Source organism: Poecilia latipinna, unplaced genomic scaffold (assembly GCF_001443285.1).
Source record: "Poecilia latipinna isolate Pla-1442-1.1 unplaced genomic scaffold, P_latipinna-1.0 Scaffold3062, whole genome shotgun sequence".
Classification (NCBI taxonomy): domain Eukaryota; kingdom Metazoa; phylum Chordata; class Actinopteri; order Cyprinodontiformes; family Poeciliidae; genus Poecilia; species Poecilia latipinna.
This window is the reverse complement of record NW_015115678.1, coordinates 19,150-39,405: the sequence shown is the minus strand read 5'-3', so window position 1 is coordinate 39,405 and position 20,256 is coordinate 19,150. Positions and strand designations below refer to the sequence as shown.

Genomic DNA, 20,256 nt, shown 5'->3' with positions numbered 1-20,256 from the left:
AGTTTAAGGTAAAAATTTATATAATTTCCTTGGTACCACAAGTTTATCTTCTTGGATATTGTTGGATGAAAATCCAGAGCTAGCAACCAGTTGAAAACTATATCCAACCTCTTTTGTCTCTTTTTCTCCATTATTTACCCCATTCTAGTTTATTCCCTCGGTTGGTTCAGGTATTTGAGGTTTTGGATTTGTTTGCTTCTGTATGATTTCACTCTAGTTTATTCCTTCTGTTGGTCTAGATTGTTATTCTATGTGTTGGATTTATTTTGCTAGACTTTCTGTTTAGGTTTCCCTCTAGTGTCATTCTTTACTCCCGTTCCCCAGATTCTAGTCATTTACCTCCTCAAGCCTCATTCGCTGCAGTTAGTTTCCCTAATTGGTTCCTTTGTCGTCGCCACTTCCTCCTCTGAATATTTACCTCTCAGACTCGTTACTTGTCACTTGTTCCTTCTGTTTGCTTCCTTGCTCTGTTGCTCCACGGCTCATGTTCTGGCATTTCTGGACGTATTTTGTTAAATCGTGGCTCATATCACTGTTTCATTCTTCTAGAATAAAATAGAAAGTTGACTCAGTTCATTGAGTTTTGCAGACTTTTGTGCGCACTAATCCAGATTATCTTCAGTCCCACCTCAGCATTACAACGAGCTTGAGGTCTGAACTTTGACTTCTACTCAGACGAATCCAGATTTTACTGTATTTTGGCCATTTAGGTTGAATTTTTGTAAATTCTAGCAATTTAGGTTTCTTTGAGAAGTTAGAATATACTTTAGTTTTGAACCAAAATTTTTAATTAATTGTTATATTTGGAATTGCTTGGATTACTTTGGTAACTTTTGCACCTTCCCATTATTTTAAGAGATTAAGAATACACCGTCGGGTGTGATGGATGTTTGCCAAATGTCCAGTGTGGTTTTCATTTTTTGAACTTGTGGCATCAAATTAAGTCAACTTTTGTTGTAAGAGTTTTCTAGTTATTGTTTTGTCCATATTTTTGCTGGAAATAAACTTTTTTTTCAAACAATTAAGTAGAAAGTGCTTTCAGGAAACAAACCACCTGTTGCCATCCATGGGACTTAGGAAGTCATGACAACTTCGATATATAACACTAGAGTATTAAATAAATAAATCTAAATATATATATATATATTTTTAAAAAGTATAACATTAACCAGAGAGGAACTCATAAGAATACATTATATTCAGTAATTATTATAGACTTCAAGCTACTTCTTAGTTCTAATTGTTAACTAGAATTTTACAAATTTATGCTTCTGTTGTCTTACTTGATTGCTTATCAGTCGTTTGTGTCTTTTCAGGGTGACATTGGAGAGCTAAGACTTGTGGGAAACCCTCAGGCATTTCAGGGTTTCTGTGACTATGAGGATTACCCTGATGAAGTGAGTGCTTCTTTAAAAATCTTAATTTAAGTGAACAAACACATCTGTTTGACACGTTTCTTTTCATGTCAGGGTTCTGGTGATGGTGGCAACAAAGAAGCTGACAGGAGACGGAAAGACAACACTAAAACGGTTGGTTTGCAGATTTCTTTACAGATTTTTTTAGCTGGAATAATAAATATCTGATGTAGTTGCGTTGATGTTTTTCCGCATATATATCTAGGATAAAGTAACTTCTAGTTTGGCATTGTTTTTGCTTTTCTCAGACCACTTTTCCACCCCTCCGTCCAGTACCTGTACCCCCGATTTCATCCCAATCAGGAGGCAGAAGAGGAACCTCAGGTGAAAAGAATAAAAACTCAACTTGGAAATAGTTTTTTCCAAGTTTTTGAACGGTTTGAAAATGTTAAAAAGAAATGTTTCTTCAGAGTACAGTATCCTCTGCCAGATTACTCATGTAGAGTCAAAGTCTCATCAGCTGAAATATGCACTGACACAACTTGTCTGGACCTGAGAATGAAGTTTTGCTCCAAACGCCAAGTTTGTCAGTTGTAATCAGTAAGTGGAGCATTAAATATGCCACTCATAACAAGCCATAGAGCCGAAAAGGTCAACTTCTGTGTTTAAAAGTTAGCTTAGCGTATGTTTACTCTGGGTTGTCAAATGTAGTGATTATCCCTTTTGCATTGCACCAATGCTTGGTTGTTAATTCTGAATGAAAAATATTTGATTCCTTTTGTTATCTTTGTGCATTCTGCATAAAGGTGAGATGCAGGTAATTTTTGAAGGTAGGCCACTCTGGGAAGGTTTTCTTATGCTTCATATTTCAGACAATGTCTCTCACTGTTGTTCATTTAGTCTCAAAACGTTAGAAATATCTTTGTCAGCCTTTGTGGACAAATGGATATTAATGAGTGTTTCTAGCTTTAAATTTCTTCAGATTGGGGCATCATGGTTGCATTTTGGGATTTTAAAACTTGTTTGAACCCATCTGAACCCATTTTAATGCATATATGTATTTTCAGGATTAAGTAGCTGTTAGCTTAAGTAGCTAAGTTAGCTTTATTAGCTGCTAGCACTGGCTTGTAGCCAGCCTTGGTAGATTTAGCATGTGTAAAGGTTAGCAGTCTTGATTCTCAGCTTGAGTTATGATTAGTTTGGGTAACATATTAGCTTTGTAGTTACTTTATTCAGCTTTTAGACCCATTAGTTGATTGCGCTAGATGCTAGCTTTCCTAGTTATTAGCTTGAATAGTCAAATATTTTATAAGTAAGATGGTGCAGCTGTTAGCTTGAGTAGAGGTCAACCTTATAAAGTCGTTAGCTTGTTAAAACGCTAGCCTAATTAGCATTTAATTAGGCTATGATGGGAGGTTGGGGAGATCACCCAGCGGCACAATAACGCAACACAATAATTCACTGCTAACTTTGCTAGCTGCTAGCTTTGTAAGTTGATACCTTGATTAGTTAATTAGCCATTATCTTAAGTGAAAAATATTTTTTGGAGATGAGATTTTTGAGGTTCAGGGTTTCATTTGAAACAATTTGATGAAAAAGCATTGCCTTTTACATTTACATCCTGCAGAACCGTGCTCCAAACAGGCTAAATTGTTGCTCTTCTTCAGGTGAGAAGGGCGACAGAGGAGAGAAAGGCCTGAAAGGGGACAGAGGCCCTGCAGGGCCAAAGGGGGATTCAGGCAGCAGCTCAGGCTCAAGTTTTTCCTCTCAGGGTAGTGTGCAAGGAGACAAAGTAAGAAATCTCTCATTTCTAAGTTAACATTGACATCTGACACAAATAACCAGTTTTCTTTTTTTCCTTCTAGGGAGAAAAAGGTAAAAAGGTATGTGAACTGCATTATTGGATTTTGGGGTAGTGGATTCTTACTTTTTCTGATGCTACATCAGAAATTTACGTGAATTGGGAACCACAGTCACTATAAATACCTGGAATTTGCATACACATGAGACCTCTCCTAAAAATAGTATTTTAATAGTTAAAACACCAAATACACCTTGATATCCATCAATACTCACAATGGAAACTGTCTTAGCACTACAGCTAACGTCCACACTGTTCCTCTATGCTTTTGAGCTTTGCAGCCAAGCAACATTGTGTCTGGGTATTTCAGCATCCCAACTTGCATTTTCTGTTAAATATTTTATAGATGGTATAAACATTTTCCAAATAGATGTGAAACAATAAGGAAAGGATGTATGAAGAGAGGCTGAACAGTGAAGTTTTGGGGAGTAGAGGTACTAATGGTACTGTAATTTTCAAAGTGAAGGTTTAGAGAAGAAGCGAATGCTGGCATGGTGGAGTGGATGGGGGTACGTATCAGGGTTGATTGGTAACAGAAAGAGAACTGTGACGGTGAAAGAGGAGCTATCAGTGGAACCATCAGTGATGTAGATCTAAACAAAGTAAAACCAAACATCTGAAAGCTTGCTTGCCTGTTATTCTCTCCAGGGTGATACTGGTTTTAGATACCCTGGCAAAAAGGGTGAACGTGGCGTTCAGGGGCCTCCAGGTCCTCCCGGTCCTCCAGGCCCTGCGGCTGAGGTTATTCGACTCGGCGACGGCTCTGTTGTGCAGCCGTTGGCTGGTCCAGCTGGACCACCCGGGCCACCAGGGCTGGATGGGGCTGAAGGACCTCAAGGGGCTGATGGACAGCCTGTAAGTCCAAGAAATTAAAAAAGGTTAAATAAAAATATTAGTTTGTGACCATTTCCTTTTCCTTTAGGGTGATCCAGGAGAGGATGGAAAAGCTGTAAGTGTCTTTTTAGCAGAACTTTTCACTCAATCGACTGATTATTTATCCATCTACGTCTTCACTTTTATGATTTTTAGGGTCCTGCTGGACCGCAGGGTATTCCAGGAATTCCAGGAGCAGCTGGTATGAAAGGCCAAAAGGTGCGATACATGAAGCCATTATGCTAATCATGCTACGTCTCTATTTACAGTAATAATTTGTCATCTCCGAATCATTCCAGGGTGAACCTGGAGAGGGTTCCCCTGGACCAAGAGGTCCCCCAGGTCTTCCAGGACCTCCAGGACCTGGCACTGGTGATCGTCCAGTATGTGAAAATATCCACCTTTCTAGCCAATACTTGTAAAAACATAATAATCCAACCACAGTGAATGTTTCTGTAGACATTTGTTGACATGGAGGGTTCAGGATTCCCAGACCTGGAAACTTTCCGGGTAAGTTGTTCAACATTAAGAAAGGAGTTCAAAAATATCCCAGAATGACGGTTGTGAAATGTGATGGGCAGGGTGCACCTGGTCCTCCTGGACCTCCTGGTCCGCCCGGCCGTCCTGGGACACCTGGTACTTCAGTAGCCATCGGACCTGATGGTCCAGTAGCCTTTGGACCTCCTGGGCCGCCTGGACAAGACGGAGTGCCTGGCCTACCAGTGAGAAGCCAATTTTATTTCATTGTATTGTGTTTGATTACTTAGTAGCTAAAGGGTGTAAATCTCCACTTCTGTTCTTTCTAGGGCCCACCTGGACCTCCTGGCCTCCCTGGTAGACCCGGGTTCAGAGGAGAAAAGGTAAAACTGATTATCGTCTACATTTGTGCCAGAAATATTTGGCACAAAAGTCTGTTGTTGTTTTTCTACATCAGACTAAAGGGGTTCCACAAGGTAGTAATGGCTGCTTCAGTTTTTTTTAGGTCTGACCAACATTAAAATTATTTAGAAAGAAACTCCTATTTCTGATAAACGACAAACCAGAACTTTACATATCCTGGATAAAAAGATATGCTGGAGCTTTAACTTCCTTGCTCATGTTTGTAGAAGTTGCACCAATATTTCCACTTCCTCATGATGCTGTCTACTTTATGCAGCAAAACAGACCCACAACATGTTGCCGCCACCCCCATACTTCACAGTTAGGATGGTACAATGTCCCAGTTCTTCCTCCAAATGTAGCCATGGTCATACTGGTCAATCAGGTCCACTTCAGGCCACAAGGTGACTCCAGAAAGTATTTTTTGTGCATTTGCAAACCACAGTTTGGCTTTTTATGTTTCTTTTTGGAGTAATGGCTTCTTTGTCACTGAGTGGCCTTGCAGCTCATGTCGGTACAGAACATGTTTCGCTGTGGATGATGACACTGAGCAGCATCAGCAGGATCTTCACAGGGTCTTTGGCTTTTGTTCGGGCATCAATTTGCACTTTTTGGACCAGAACCAGTCTACTTCCTGAACGGTGTGATAGAAAAGTCACATCATGTCAATCCTTGCGTATAATTGTTCTACGTTTCCAAAGCCATGACGTCTGACACATAGTCTCATTATTGCAGCAAATGAACATAATTTGGTAATTGTAAATGATGTAAAACAAGACTAATTTCTTCTGCTTTTACTTCGGACATTGAAAAAGTCTGATTTTTCTTTTTATTCAGTCTATGCAAACTTCTGATTTGAACTGTCAGTGCTGGTATGTTCTCATCCTCAAATCTCAGTCATGAAAATGCGCGTTTACGTTATCCTGTAAGGCACCGTTTAACCAGACACAAACCAGTACTTCTTACTGGTGGTTGTGGGATCTAGGTACTGTAGTTCATTTTCAATGTTATGGTTGACAACAGCGCCTCCTGTTGTCTGTAGCCATGTCAGCGTTTTCATTTTCTGCTTGCTAATGAAACCTCCTGCTTTTATGATGCATTTCCCCTCTAGCAATAATGTTTTAATTTCTATTATTTAGGGTGACGGTGGTGACCTTGGCCTTCCAGGTCCAGCTGGGGAAAAGGTTAGTTAAAATAGTTAAAAATGTAATGCATAAAGATTTGTTTACCTATTATAGATTATAGGAAATACTGCTGCAAAACCACACAGATTCTCTGTTGCTTTCTTCTAGCAAGACACAACGGACTCCAACCCTTTCAATTACCTCTTCTCTTTCTTTGCTCCGTCCTCTACGGTGTGTAATGGGTAGCAGGTACTGGGTTGGGTTTCTTCTCTGCTGGTCTGCTTTGCTTTTTAACGTTTTCTATTTCCATAAAGATGGCAATGTTTCAAACAAAGCTCTATTTCTTCTTCGTTTGTCTAGATATTATGAAATCTGCCTCCCATTTTCCACTTTTTGAATGACTTCTTTCTGTTTTCCTCTAATTTTTCTCCTTTCAGTCACAAATATTAATTGTCTAACATAATTTTCCAAGACACAAAATCACATTTCTGCTTGTAATCCTGACTCAGGGTGGTCAGGGCGATGCGGGAAGGACGGGTACACCTGGACAGTCTGGTTTGGCAGGACTTCCAGGTCCCATGGGACCAGTCGGGCCTCCAGGGCCTCCTGGACCACCGGGGCCACCGTACCTTGCTGGCAGTGTGAGTAACGGTTTCAAATTTAATCCTTTTCTAAGGCAGGATTAAAAAATCTTAATCACAAAAGTGTAAAACTGTTCAAATATCCTTTCTAATTTACATTTTCTCCATGCAGGGGAACCAAAATGAGGTCCTAAATGCCCTGCCTGGCCTCAGAGGTCCACCTGGACCACAGGTAGCATATTGGACAAAGTTCGCTCTCTGATTACGTCATCCATACCTTATGCTACCTGATCTGAACTGTATCGTGTTTTCAGGGTCCACCTGGCATTGCTGGTCTGCCTGTAAGTAATGGAAATTAATTCCTGTGGTGCGTTTTCTTTAGCTGCTCTTGTAAACACTGCAGATTGAGTTTTTGAAGCTCGTAGGATAAGAAAACATGATAAAGTTTGTAAAGTACAACCAAAAGGTCACTTTCTGGAAATTGTAGTGTTGTCAAAAAATATTTGTAGTAAATAAAAATATTTAAAAACTATTGTTTTTAGCAGAAAAAAAATATTTTATTTCTGGTTTCAACCTGGCTTATTTGATTGGTTATGTTTCCAAAGGATTTTTACATAAAACGTCCTGTATGTTTCCATCAATTAATATTTCTCTCATTAATGTTTTATATCTTTTTTAAAATTAATTGTAGTGAAAAAATATGCGGGTTTTCATCTTCAGATTTATTTTGTAAACAAAACTGTGATTATTTTTTGTGACAAATTTTCCAGAAAAACCTTCACAAACTCAAACTAAAAAAAAAACAACACCAGATTGATTTTTACAAGATTTGCCTGTCTGTGCTGTAGTGTTAAAAATATTATCTAATTATTATAGATAAGCAATTTACCTCCATTTATTTATTTAAACTCTTTGTGTTCAATTATTTAACTATCCTAACTGCAAAACCTTTTTAAATAAATGTTGAAAAATGTTTTTCCACATTAGTGCTGTTGTGCTTTGTTGTCCATTAGCATCAATGCTAACCATACAAATCAGGAATAACTGGTCCAGCTAAGTTCCCTTAAAGGCCATCTATGCCCTACTTTATTTATTTTATCTATTAGTTAAAATTAAATGTAAAAATGTTTCAATATGGTTTGTAGGGTAAGCCAGGTTTTCCAGGGGACCACGGAGCTAAAGGAGCAGAGGGACCAAGGGGACCTCCTGGGATTCCAGGCATTGATGGATATCCTGGAACACCAGTACTGAGCATCTTCATCACGCAATATTTCCAGACACATAATAATTAAATGTGTTATTTAAGATACTAATCTCTACTTGTGCTGATTTCTTTAGGGTAAACAGGGAGAGAAAGGAGACAAGGGAGAGACGGTGAGTTTCCTTTAGAGGGATTGATTGAAGGAGGTTCATTTGATTGGTGAGACCAAATGGTTTAAATGTTTGCTGTAAGAGTGTAGGTGAAAAGTCTATGGCTCTAGAGAAAACTTGACGGGTTCAGAGAAACCGCAGTACTGTATGAAGAAGGAAGTGACGGTGGTTTGTTGATATTTGCAATAGCAGCAAGAAGGTGGCGAGGTGTGCGGGTGAAGTAACCAATAGGTTAAGATCGGCACAATAAAATTTGTTTCCAAATGGTTAAGTCTATTGAGAAATGTCTGGAAATTTTTACTGAAAAATATTTGGAAATCCTGTCTTTGTCCTGTCTAACTTTATTGTTATCTGCAAGGAAAATACCTTCCTGTTAAATATTTGTTCTACGTTCAGACCTCTTTTGTTTTCTTTTTTTGTGTTATTTGTTCAAACACAGATGCTAAAATGCCATTTCAGAATCTTATTTTTAACTTAAATGTGACGTTTTGCAGGTCTTAATGTGCTTTAATCTTAAACCACAACACATTCAGTAAGCGTTAACCCAAGTTCACATGAAAAAATATTTTTGCTCTTTCTTAAATTTGTGTGTTTATTCTGAACTCAGGGTCGTCCAGGTCGAGATGGTGGACCACCTGGGCCACCCGGACCGCCTGGACAACCAGGACAGATTCTCTACCAGCAAGGGTCAACAGATGTGAGTCAGAGCTCCAACTGTAAATCTACATTAATTGGAAAATGAAATTAACCCTTCAACTTTTCATCATCCTCTCCCTCCTTCACTGCACGGTCACTGCCTGCCTCACTGCTTGTTACTAACTAACCTAACTTTGTCTTGCTAGTTTAACGAGGTTTATTGGAACGATTTGGGACAGGTGAGTTCATGCTCCCCCAGTTCCCTGAACTAAACTAAAACTCACTGACTTTTAACTTCATTTACTAAGAGCCAGGCTGTTCTGTCTTTAATGAGCCGTCTCTCCTCCTCCTTTAGAGCGGATCAGGGCGCGCAGGATTCCCAGTACGTATCAATGCATCTACCAACCTCACTTTGTTGAGACAAGCATTCAACTTAAAGTAATGGAGGTACGTCTTTTGATTCAGGGACCAGCGGGGCCCAAAGGAGACAAAGGGGACGCTGGTGCTCCAGGATATGCTCCTAAGGTGAGACAGTCCTTGTAGTGAGGTTTATGTAAAAATGACTTTAATTTCACAAATACAACTTTGAATTAATGGTGGTTCAAATTCTTTACAGAAAGGTTTTATTGTATATCTCAAAAAAGAAACACTACAGATAGTGTCAGAAACTCCTGGAGGGTTTTTGAAGGGTCTTGGGCTTATCAAGGGAGTTACCAGAGGATTTTTGCTCTTATTTTAAATGTTTTGAGAGAAAATGTGTACTTTTCATCTTGCAGGGACAGAAAGGAGAGCCTGGCATTATCATGGGACCTGATGGGAGACCGTCATATCTGGGAGGCCTGACAGGACAGCCGGTACTCCAATGCAAAACATCCTCTGTTTTTTTGGCTTTCTTCGATCTGAAGTATCAGAAATTGACCCACTGGGGCATGAATTGGATATAATTAAGAAATAAAGTGACTGTTGATGTTGATTCGCAGGGTGAGAGAGGAAGTCCTGGCCCAGTGGGACCTCCTGTATGTACTGATTTAATACGTTTTCATCTGTTTGACAAGATACCAGAATTGTGCAAGTGTGACAAGAGTAACTATTTCTCCAGGGTCCCCGGGGTCCTTCTGGACCAAAAGGAGAGATTGGTATCCCTGGGAGATCAGTATGTTTCTGTTGTATTAAGGAACATTTTTAAACTATTGTTTTTATGAAAATAAGAAAATGTCTGAAGTGTGACTAATGTTTCAGGGTCGACCAGGATTAAACGGGGTCAAAGGAGAGAAGGGAGACTCTGGCGGTGGGTCTGGATACGGTTACCCTGTAAGTGCTTTGAAAAGCTTTGGTGTTGGAACAAGTGAGTCATGAAGACGTTAATCATTGCTTGGTGTTTCTCAGGGCACCCCAGGACCTCCGGGGCCCCCCGGACCTCCTGGACCTCCAGGCGTGAGTTGGGTCGAGACATCTGATTTCCATTTAGATCAAGGAACAATGACTTTGTCTCTGACTGCTTCCTGTCTTTGTTTTAGGGGTATGACAAGTACTCAAGGAATTACGCAGGTAAAGTTTCAGATTTTCTTTCATGCAAATCAAACTTTCACAAATTTGCTGCTATTTATATTATCGTTCCTCCTTTTTTGCACAGTTAAAGGAGAGAAAGGCGATCCCGGACCACCAGGAATACTTGAAATTCAAGGTAGCATTAGTTGATGTTCATATATATGGAGCAAATACAATAAGAGGTAAATATTTACAGTGTGTGTCTCTGTTCTTCAGGTCTGGGAACAGGCTTTGACTTTTACACTTTAAAGGTAAAATCACCCACCATGTCCATAATTCTAACTGCGTTGCAGTTTAAATCAGTTCGTTTTTAAGTGAAAATCATTTTGGTTTTGCCCAGAATGAGTTGAAAGGTGAAGTGGGTTTGAAAGGAGAGAAAGGAGAACCAGGCGGCGGTTATTATGACCCCCGGTACGGAGGCGGAGCTGGCTCACCAGGACGGCCTGGACCACAAGTAAGACCACCGTTTACATTCATTTCCTCTGTATTTGGTAGCATTGCCTTTGAACGGTGACTTGGGTCAAATGTTTTGGGTTTCTGTCCTCAAGCTTCTCACAATAGTTGCTGGAGTTTTGGTTCAAACTTTCACTTTGCTGTACTTACGTCACTTTGTAGCCATTTTGGCTGAATGCTGAGTATCATCATCATCGTCCATCTGGAATAATGTTTCCTCTTGATGCTATCAATTTATGAAGTGTACCAGTTCCTCCTATAGCAAAAGAGCATGATGCTGCCACCACCATTCTTCACAGCTAGGCTGGTACAAGTATCCCTTTAAGTTTCATCAGATCACAGGAAATGTCTCCAAAATGAAGGTCTTTGTCCCTGTGGACATTTGCAAACTTCAAGTTGGAGTAATGGCTTCTTCCTCGCTGAGCGGCCTTTGGCTCAAGACAAATTTGACCATGGCTGTCTTACCAACTTCAGCAGCATCTTCACAAGGCCTTGGGCTTCTGTTCTGGAGTCAGTCTACACATTTTGGACCAGAACCCGTCTCCCTTCTGAACTGTAAGACGGTCAGACATTCCCATCATGTCTATATTTGCGTATAATTGCTTGAACTGCTGAATTTGGCATCTTCAAGCTTCTGGAAATTATTCCCAAGGATGAGTCGGACTTTTTTTTACAGGATGTATTCCTACTTTAGTGGGTCAGAGACACTCGGGCACTAATGAAATGTTACACATGTGATTGGTTTGGTGAAAATATATGTATTTTAAATAAATGTCCACTTGAAAATGAATCCACAACGTAGAAGCATGATATTTTCTGCTAGCACTTATGCTCTGAAAACATACAATATATATATTTTACAGCCATAAGTGACACAAAGACAGACGTCTGGCATTTCCTACATACCAGCATTTTAAAAAACTAGAAGTTATTAACTCTGAATGGAAAACAAACAAATTTCTACTTTTTTCTGTCTGAGTGACATTCCAGTATTCTGACAATCAAAGGTGTCTCTCTGACCAGGGTCCGAAAGGAGAATCGGTTGTTGGTCCACCGGGCCCTCAGGGGCCTCCTGGAGCCCCAGGAAGAGGTTATGACGGTCGACCTGGACCACCAGGGCCACCCGGACCTCCAGGTCCAGCCTTATCTGGGCCCTATGGAGGAACACAGAGTGAGTCCAATTACAAAAACAAATTCTCTTTTCTCATCTAAAGTTACCTACTGCTTCATAATAAAATTTTTAATATGGTTATTATGTTTTCTTTGGAGTGTATTTCATTTGTACTCTGGATGTTGAAATTTAAATGAGTAACTCCACAAACAAATTTATGGGAAATTAAAGAACTTACCTGTTTATTCACATCTGTCTAATTTAATAATGACCCACACATTATGATAAAACAGCTGCAGAAACTGTCACACATCACATTATTACTTTTTATTAATTATGACAATGACAAACTCTTAACAATGATGTTAATAAACCCCCCAAAAAACTAAAAGTAGAGCTGGCATCGTTACCATAGTTTTATTCTTAAAATTGATATTTTGGTAATTTTTTAGATATGACTGCAAAAGTAGGATGGATATATTTTTTATTATTTTATTGGACAAACTGTGGTTTTGAAAAACTGTAGAAGAAAAATAAAAACAAGAAAAAGGAATAAAATTAGCTTCGGTCTAAAGATGTGTTTAAGGTTTTTCTTTTTCTGTGTTTTATTGCAGCTATCAGTATTCCTGGACCCCCAGGACCTCCTGGAGCTCCAGGTCTTCCAGGACTCTCCTCAGGAGTGAGTTTTTGTTCACTTAGATATTTTTAGATTGATGCATACAATTTTTAATCTCAAATATTATGAAAAGTATACCAACGACGAGGATAATTCTGTAAATAATTACTTGAAAACCATAAACTGAACAATCTTCATGGACTTGCAGCTGTTTTTTTCTCCTGTTGGATCCATTATAGCATAAAGAATCAAACAAATGAATAAAACAATCTAAGAAGATGCTGAGTCATTGTTTTGTGTTTTCAGGTGACAGTCTTTAGGTCTTACGACACCATGGCGGCCACAGCTAGAAGGCAGCCTGAAGGATCTCTGGTGTACGTTATCGACCAAACGGATCTCTACGTACGAGTCCGGGATGGAGTCCGACAAGTTCAGGTGAAACTTGTTTCTGAGTAATGATCCAAAATTTGCCACAAAAACTGTTTAAAACTACAAATTTTTTGTTACTTTCAGCTTGGGAACTACATTTCTTTACCAAGTGAATCGGTGAGTGTGGTTTCCTGTTTTAAGTTTTTAAACCACACGACTCTTCTTGCTTTTTAACCCATTAAACATTATTTTCAGGGCGTTGCAGTCGAGGCGTCGCGCCCCGTCATCCAGTCCCCATCACAGTCAAACCCAGACTCTGATCCCCGGTACCGACCTGACTCTCGGTACCAGACAGATCTGGTTTACCCACAGCCATCAAATCCCAGATACCCGAGTTACACGGACCGCTTCAACCAGCCGGACGGTCGGTATTTGGACCCCCGCTACCCGGTCACCCGTCCTCAGAGACCGCCGCCTCCGGTTCCCCAGGCTCCCATCCACAGACACACCTCAGGACCAGCGGTAAGTCAAGATGGAAGTATATTTACAATGACACGAAGAGCAAGTCTTGGTAAAAATAATATTTTGAGTACACAGTTGCACCCTGTTGGATTTTGGTTGCAATCCAAAAACGCCAGTTTTGGTTTTTTACATGGATTTGTCCAACAGGACTTCTTCTTCTTCTTGCCACTCCTCCATAACATCCAGATATATTGCGTGGACAACTTTAACAACCAAGAAAAGCCCCTTTGTTGTTTTCTGAAGAATTGAGTCAGTCAAAATCTTCTCAAGTATTCTTTGAGATGTGTGGTTTGTTTCCCCAGCTCCACCTGATTGCGCTGAACAGCCCTCAGAAGGGCGGCATGCGAGGCATCTCCGGCGCAGACTTCCTGTGCTTCACCCAGGCCCAGGCCATCGGGATGAAGGGAACTTTCCGAGCCTTCCTGTCCTCCAAACTGGAAGATCTCAACAGCATCGTTTACAGCTCCAACAGGGAAAACGTGCCAATAGTCAACCTGAAGGTGCTGAAGCTAATCTCCTTGGTAAAATAAAGCCCTAAATTTGTAAAACCTAATTCTGATGCATGTTTGTTTGCAGGATGAGGTTCTGTTCGACAACTGGAACCGCATTTTCAGCGACGGCAGAATGAGGGACAATGTTTCGATCTACTCCTTCGACGGCAAAGATGTTCTCCAAGACGACACATGGTGAGGCAACACTCCACACAAAACTAAAATCTGAACATAAAGGCTCGCTACAGCCGCTTTGTTTGCCGCTCCAAGGCCAGAGAAGATGATGTGGCACGGGTCGACAAGCAGGGGTCAGCGGGACGTCAACAACTACTGCGAGGCGTGGCGCGTCGGGGAACGGGCGCTGACGGGCATGGCTTCGCCGCTGCAGAGCCGCAGCCTGTTGCAGCAGAGCTCCAGCAGCTGCTCCAGCTCCTACGTCGTGCTGTGTGTCGAGAACAGCTACATCCGTGACAGCAGGCAAAGATAGATCTAGTCTAAGCTTTAATTTGTCCGTACACCGTTTGTGTTGCATTGTATATATGTTTTTATCATGAAATATCACTTTATGTTTGTTTAGCCTGGATTTATGGTGCTAGAGAGAATCATCCTACACATCTGGTTAAACTCAGGTGACTCAGTCTTATGTTGGAGGAATATCATTGTTTTCTTGCTTACCTTGGGTTTCAAACTGCTTCACTACTCTAAAGTTAAGGCAGGCCAGGAATTAATCTTCCTTTATTGTAGTTCATTCATCCATCCTTCCTTTGTTCTCCAACTTTCTGAGATTAAGTTACATGGGTAACAAGTTCAGGAGGGAAACCTGTTCCAAGTGATTCTCTGCAGCTATGTTAGGAGATTCCAGGACATTTGGAAGGTAATGCACTCCTCCAAGTGGATTCTGGGTGTCTTCACGTATCTCCTCAGTGCAAAATGCCTGGAGAAAACTCTAAAGACCATCCAATGAAGCATCCAAAGCACCTCGATTTACTTCAATGTGGAAGAGCAGTGGCTCTACCAGTAGAGCTACTAGTGGCTTGAAGATGCAAACAGAATCATATAGTCTGCAAAAACCAAAGATGAGTTCCTGAGGTTCTCAAGCAAGCTGCAACTACACCTTGGTCTTCTCTAGGTTTATCCTAGAGAAGACCAACTTTGTGCCTAGAATGCAAACAGCGATCGTAAGTCTTGGATTGGATCTTCAAGGACTGGATACTCCAACAAAATTCATTGGGGAACAAGGTCGTAACCTTTCTCCACATCCACAAAATCAATTTGGATTGGATAATTAATGGTGAACACCTCATTACGGTGCTCTTCCTGAATATAATGGTCCAACAACTGGTCTGGATCATTCCCTCCAACACCCAGAAAGACAGTTTTCCAAAAAGGCCCAGAGGAGTGACTCCCCCATAATCCCCTTTCTTAAAGATTGTAACTACCACCTTCTGTCTGCCCTAATTGGAACATTACAGTAATGATGAACAAGTTGCCAGAAACTCTTAAGTTATCCTGGTTGTTTGGAGGAGAAACATTTTCCGTTTTTTTTTGCCATATGAAGACTAAGACATCTGCTTTGCTCCAATGCTATGTTCACTTGTCTTTTCCATGTTGGAGAGTGGCATAGAAGAATGGGCTTTCAAATTAAAAGTTGGATTTTTCAATTTCTCCAGGAAGTGATGATGCTACTGTAATAAAGAGGCTTTTTACACATTTTTATCTGGTCTTAGGGACCATAGCCGCCCGCTAAAAATGCTTATAACTGACTATTTTAATAGTTCTAACAAAAATATTCTTCAATATGCATTATTATGCAGTGTGGAAACCGTCTTAGCGCTACCACAGAAGCTAACATCTACAGTCTATTTTATCTCTGCTTTTGGGTGTTCAGCCAATCAGCTGCAAGGAAAATAAATCAGCTGGGGAAGGCATTTCAGCTTCCCCAGCTGCCTTTTCTTTTAATTTTTTTTAGATATGCTCAACCAAAAATATGCAAATAACTTGGAATCACATTCCACAGAAAAACAGGTGAGTAGGCGTGTAAATCCAGTAAACCCAACTGACTGAACAAACCAAAGATTAGATGATTCTTCTCTGTGAAATGTATATTTTTCACTTCTGTACACTGACTGCAGCCCATGGCACATGAGTATTATCCATTTATCACTTTGCTACAAGATGGAGAATATTTTAAAACTATATTTTATATCAATAACAAAGGGATATTTATTAGGTTTTTTATTTTTTTTAAATCAACTGCTTTTTTTACTCCGACTGTAACGTATGATGTGATTTGCTTTCAAAGTTTGGGAGCACAGATATAAAATGTATGAACAGATACATAAGGATTCAGCCATTAACCTGCTGTGCACTGTTTTTATTATAACTTCAGCTGGAGATTGTTTCTCTGTCATCCTGGAAAGAGATGTCATGGTTGAATAAACTTGTGTGGGAAAGTGTGATGGTGCGTTTTTTTAAATTACTTTGGGAGGTTCAGCTCCTCCTAAAAAAAAAAAAATTGTCCTCATTTGTTCGTCTGTGGGAACAAATTTACTCAATGAGAGTTGAAGACATAACGCAACCAGTTTTTATTTGATATAAAAATGGGTTTTTTGGTCGTAATTTATTCAGGAAATCAAGTAATTTAGACATTTTCCAATTCTCTGGTACTTGTTAATTTAGTAGATATCTCTGATTTGTGTGCTGACATATAGACAGAGTGACTAATAAGTAATGAGAAGATGGTGAATATTTAAATTAAAGCCTTTTAGCATAAAACTAAAATAAAAAAGACCCTTAAACAGATTTGTGCGAGCCCAACCAACTGTATTGAGTTCATTTAGTTGTACAAAAATATTTGATTTCACAGAAGAAAACACTGATTTAAATAATTTTTTACACATATATATATATATATATATATATATATATAATATATATATATACAGATGATTTGCTACTTAGGAATGTGTTTGAATGTGTAACAGTTTGCAGTTAAATTGATTGAAATTTGATCAATAATTGTGAAGCAAAGTTTAAGATGAATTAATTGATAATAAACATGAGGAACAAATTAATTGCGGTTGAGATTGCACACAACAGTGTGGAGATTCTGGTAACTTGCTCCAAATGTTTTTCTGTAACACTGAGCACTAATGTTCCCAACCAGGGGTCACCAACTCCAGTCCTCAAGGGCTTCCATCCTGCAACTTTTAGATTCACCTCTGCTCCAAAACGTCTGAATTCCCTCACCAGCATTCATTCCTCTCTGCAATAGGCTGGAAAAGAGGAGTTTATTTGATCCAGGTGTGTTTGAGCAGAGACGCATCTAAAAGTTACAGGATGGTAGCACTCGAGGACTGGAGTTGGTGACCCCTGTTCCCAACTAAACCAGTGGAACCGGTTCAAGCGGTTCATCCCGGAGGTAACCAGAGGAAGTCCTGGCTGCAGCTTTCACCAGCTTGAAGTTCAGGCCGATCACGATCGAACAGAACTGGCTGAAACCTACGAAGTCGCAGCACACGATGTTGACTCGGCCCACTCCCGGGCCAGGGCGCTGCTCTGCGGTCCAACGGAGCAGCGGTGAGAGCGCCTCCACCGTCATTATCCTCAGATTCTGGAGGGGGTGGAGGAGGATGTAGCGAGCGTCTTCAGTCAGGTTCAGACCGCTGACGTAAAAACTGCCTGGAAACACAAAACACTAAGTCTGTTTGGTCTGTCAGTCCACATTCCTTCCTGATTCTCCGTTTGCTCCAGGTAAGATACTGACTACGAACACGCTACCCTACAGTGAAACTTGCAGAAACATTCCTTTAAGGTTTTAATGGGACTCAACTTGTTTTACAGGTTTAAAACTGAAGTACCTGGTCTTCCTTGGCGTTTCTTTTCCTCCAGATAAGCGATCACTTCCTTTGGATCTGGGCTGTCAGCGTACCTGCAGACACAGCGCCCCCAAGAGGCCAGATAGTAATATATTTGTGAATTTTTTTATTTTTTTTTTGTGGAAGGAAATATGGCTTCTAAATGTGTGCTAAATTCACCAGTAAGGTATCTTTGGCCACAGCTGGCGGTGCTGACACTCCATCTGCAGGTCATCATAGGAGAGAATGACCTGCTGACCTCCAGACCAACAGGAACGCAACGTGGGAGTGTCCTGCACACACAGCACATGCACATAAAGTTCACTGATAACTTGTGTGTCTTTAGGAGATGCTTTGATTCTCAACCTGTGACAAACAGAGCTTCGTGCTGAAGAGCGAGAGGATGAAGTCCACCAGCTGGACGTGATCTTCATCAGTCAGAGACTCAAAGTGAGAGCAGGAGATGATGATGACCTCTTTGGGATGAGCGTCCAGCCACGATGCCAGCTCCTCCAGAGCCTCCTACACACACAGAAACACATGAACCCAGAATAAAGAACCCAGCTTTTCTTCTGTCCATAAATAGTTGCTCAATTACATTTACATGAGTAACTTTTTTGAGAACATTTTTTACTTTTAATTGAGTAATTTTATTATGAAGTATTAAAACTCTTACTCGAGTAAAATTTCTGAATTCTCTACCCACTAAATGAAAAACATGTTTTAACCAAAACTTCCCCAGACAGCAACACACACCTATAAGTTTTTTCTTTTTATTAAACTCATTTGGAAAGATTTTCTTCTGCCTGATTTTGTTATTTTTTGTTACTTCATACACATTATTGTCATTTTGATCCTTAAAACACCAAAATGTCCACTTAACTTTACATTTTGGTCCGTCTGAGTATGTCATTTTTAATTATTAAATTATTTTGGTTAGGATCAGTTACTCAGTACTTGCGTGGACATTTTACCAAATATTTTTTACGCTTGAGTAATTTCTTGGATGGGTACTTTTTACTTTTACTTGAGTAAAAATATGTTGAAGTAGTGCTTCTTTTACACCTCTCCTTCTGTCTCCTTCACACACCTTGACGCTCATCAGCGTGTAGATCCCGTGGGCGAAGAACAAACTGCTGCCCCCTGCTGGCTTCCTGGCGATCCGCAGGTCCAAGTAGCGAATACCGAGCTCACACTGATACCAGAGGACAGATTGCTGCAAGAAAAAATATCATAAAGATGACCACTAAAAGACATGAAACAAAGATTTGCATCAGACCCCGGTACCTGTGTGGTGGACCAGCGGTAAATACAGGGTCGGGTCAAGCAGGGGAAGAGTCGGTCCGTCAGCCGGAGAAGCCAAGGCTCCGACTTGAGCACCGGGGAGGACATGTCCAGGCAGAAGGACATGCTGTCATGACTCCCTGTCACACACACAGACGGTTAGTATTAAGATTTAAAACAACGTTTGGGTATTTCCTGAGCGGTTCAGGTGTTACCAGGAATAGCCAGGTTCCAAAGCGGGACGTCCAGGAGCTCCTCCGGCAGACGGGACATCCAGTCCGAGTTTCCTCCTCCGACATCCTCCCGCTGGTTGTCCCCCATCTTCAACTCTCTGCTACATTTCTCTCATTTCATCAAAAAAGAGAAAAAAATGTGTAAGAATACTGCTTAACCCCGTTTGGTATCCGTCACGTATTTGTTTACAAACACTTCCTGTTTTCAACTTTTTCTTCTTCTTGGCTACAGTAACCAAAACAACGCCGCGCCACCAATAGGTGTGGAATGATATTGCAGCGCACCATAGGAAAAACGCTCAACTTATCGAAGTTTTCCTTGAAAATACATAAATAAAATTCTTAATTATTTTATCACATTTTAAAAATTTAACTATTTTTGCTTTTTATGTGTATTACGGAGTATTAAGACCAGACTAAGATACTTTTTTTAATTATGAGAATAAATAATATTGCGGTGTTCTGACTATCAGAACACCCCCTCTACGTAGGTACAATTGGCTTAACGTCCCAAATTTTTATTTATTTTTTTACTCGAATTTAAATTGGTTTTGCTATTTTCCCAGGGCTTTGGTGACCTAATTAAAAAAGTTATAAATACTTATAACTGTTTAAACAGATTATTTTAGGATTTGTAGTTTGGGAGAGGCTTCAAAAGACTTTCGAAACGTGTGTGCATCTATAATTTTGTGCGTTTTAACCACCAGGGGGCAGGAATTGACTCAACAGTTATCGGTTTTCATTCTTGTGACTTTTTGAAATGTAATAATGATCAAGGTAAAGCTGGAGGACTTGATCCTGACCGTGAAAGAGGAAGCTCCAGGAAACGTTCAGGACTAATAAGGAAGATCAAGAAGCACATGATCCCTGTTTCTCCTGGCATTTGATTATCCTATCACATGTACTTTGTGTTTTTGTGCAAAACTTTTAAAAACGAAGATTTAAAAATCAAAATTGTTCTAAAACCAAGATAAGTATTAGTTTTTTTTTACCTACTATTTCCTCTTTTTTTTTTTTTTTTTTTTTTTTTTTAAAAAAATTTTACTAATTGGTATTTTTTTTTGTTTTTTAAAAGTTTTTTTTTGACCAAAA

At 40.0% G+C, this 20,256-nt stretch overlaps 3 protein-coding genes and 1 long non-coding RNA gene across 7 annotated transcripts in view; 3 read left to right on the top strand and 1 right to left on the bottom strand.

Annotated features, from left to right (window-relative positions):
* LOC106940017 (collagen alpha-1(XVIII) chain-like) overlaps positions 1-16,239 on the top strand; it is a 30,235-nt gene extending 13,996 nt beyond the window's left edge. The window contains exons 3-42 of one of the 3 annotated variants that reach the window (XM_015022624.1): positions 1,317-1,397; positions 1,470-1,529; positions 1,664-1,739; positions 3,023-3,147; positions 3,221-3,238; positions 3,865-4,071; positions 4,139-4,165; positions 4,246-4,308; positions 4,389-4,472; positions 4,549-4,599; positions 4,671-4,811; positions 4,896-4,949; positions 6,108-6,152; positions 6,261-6,323; positions 6,602-6,733; positions 6,846-6,905; positions 6,988-7,014; positions 7,819-7,917; positions 8,012-8,047; positions 8,652-8,741; positions 8,887-8,919; positions 9,036-9,062; positions 9,146-9,205; positions 9,457-9,534; positions 9,661-9,696; positions 9,780-9,833; positions 9,920-9,991; positions 10,067-10,114; positions 10,198-10,228; positions 10,314-10,364; positions 10,445-10,479; positions 10,569-10,682; positions 11,705-11,852; positions 12,407-12,471; positions 12,715-12,843; positions 12,922-12,954; positions 13,033-13,299; positions 13,602-13,799; positions 13,876-13,985; positions 14,061-16,239. In XM_015022624.1, coding sequence (XP_014878110.1) covers positions 1,317-1,397; positions 1,470-1,529; positions 1,664-1,739; positions 3,023-3,147; positions 3,221-3,238; positions 3,865-4,071; positions 4,139-4,165; positions 4,246-4,308; positions 4,389-4,472; positions 4,549-4,599; positions 4,671-4,811; positions 4,896-4,949; positions 6,108-6,152; positions 6,261-6,323; positions 6,602-6,733; positions 6,846-6,905; positions 6,988-7,014; positions 7,819-7,917; positions 8,012-8,047; positions 8,652-8,741; positions 8,887-8,919; positions 9,036-9,062; positions 9,146-9,205; positions 9,457-9,534; positions 9,661-9,696; positions 9,780-9,833; positions 9,920-9,991; positions 10,067-10,114; positions 10,198-10,228; positions 10,314-10,364; positions 10,445-10,479; positions 10,569-10,682; positions 11,705-11,852; positions 12,407-12,471; positions 12,715-12,843; positions 12,922-12,954; positions 13,033-13,299; positions 13,602-13,799; positions 13,876-13,985; positions 14,061-14,277 — 3,345 coding nt within the window. In that variant the 3' untranslated portion in view covers positions 14,278-16,239. The remainder of the gene's footprint in view (positions 1-1,316; positions 1,398-1,469; positions 1,530-1,663; positions 1,740-3,022; positions 3,148-3,220; positions 3,239-3,864; positions 4,072-4,138; positions 4,166-4,245; positions 4,309-4,388; positions 4,473-4,548; positions 4,600-4,670; positions 4,812-4,895; positions 4,950-6,107; positions 6,153-6,260; positions 6,324-6,601; positions 6,734-6,845; positions 6,906-6,987; positions 7,015-7,818; positions 7,918-8,011; positions 8,048-8,651; positions 8,742-8,886; positions 8,920-9,035; positions 9,063-9,145; positions 9,206-9,456; positions 9,535-9,660; positions 9,697-9,779; positions 9,834-9,919; positions 9,992-10,066; positions 10,115-10,197; positions 10,229-10,313; positions 10,365-10,444; positions 10,480-10,568; positions 10,683-11,704; positions 11,853-12,406; positions 12,472-12,714; positions 12,844-12,921; positions 12,955-13,032; positions 13,300-13,601; positions 13,800-13,875; positions 13,986-14,060) is intronic. The other 2 variants (XM_015022625.1, XM_015022626.1) reach the window with 2 other exon arrangements.
* Positions 16,048-19,527, bottom strand: LOC106940018 (PI-PLC X domain-containing protein 1-like). Its single transcript, XM_015022627.1, has 8 exons — positions 19,147-19,527; positions 18,935-19,071; positions 18,738-18,863; positions 18,014-18,169; positions 17,828-17,940; positions 17,651-17,721; positions 17,174-17,471; positions 16,048-16,953 (listed from the first exon to the last, which is right to left on the bottom strand). Coding segments are annotated over exons 1-8 (1,008 nt in total). The 5' UTR covers positions 19,253-19,527; the 3' UTR covers positions 16,048-16,952.
* LOC106940022 (uncharacterized) lies at positions 17,453-18,085 on the top strand. Its single transcript, XR_001422977.1, has 3 exons — positions 17,453-17,543; positions 17,634-17,753; positions 17,994-18,085. It is a non-coding gene; the product is annotated as an uncharacterized LOC106940022 (long non-coding RNA).
* Positions 19,032-20,256, top strand: part of LOC106940019 (four and a half LIM domains protein 2-like) — a 13,680-nt gene continuing 12,455 nt past the window's right edge. The window contains exon 1 of one of the 2 annotated variants that reach the window (XM_015022629.1): positions 19,032-19,089. The gene's annotated coding sequence lies outside the window, so the exon portion shown is untranslated. The remainder of the gene's footprint in view (positions 19,090-20,256) is intronic. The other variant, XM_015022630.1, reaches the window with a different exon arrangement.

Excerpts from the sequence above, each read along its gene's own strand:
- LOC106940018 (XM_015022627.1), bottom strand. The coding sequence starts at position 19,252 with ATGGGGGACAACCAGCGGGAGGATGTCGGAGGAGGAAACTCGGACTGG. Across the intron at positions 17,941-18,013 it reads CGAAGCTCTGTTTGTCACAG|GACACTCCCACGTTGCGTTC; the intron begins GTTGAGAATCAA and ends CTGTGTGTGCAG. Across the intron at positions 17,722-17,827 it reads TGGCCAAAGATACCTTACTG|GTACGCTGACAGCCCAGATC; the intron begins GTGAATTTAGCA and ends CTGTGTCTGCAG.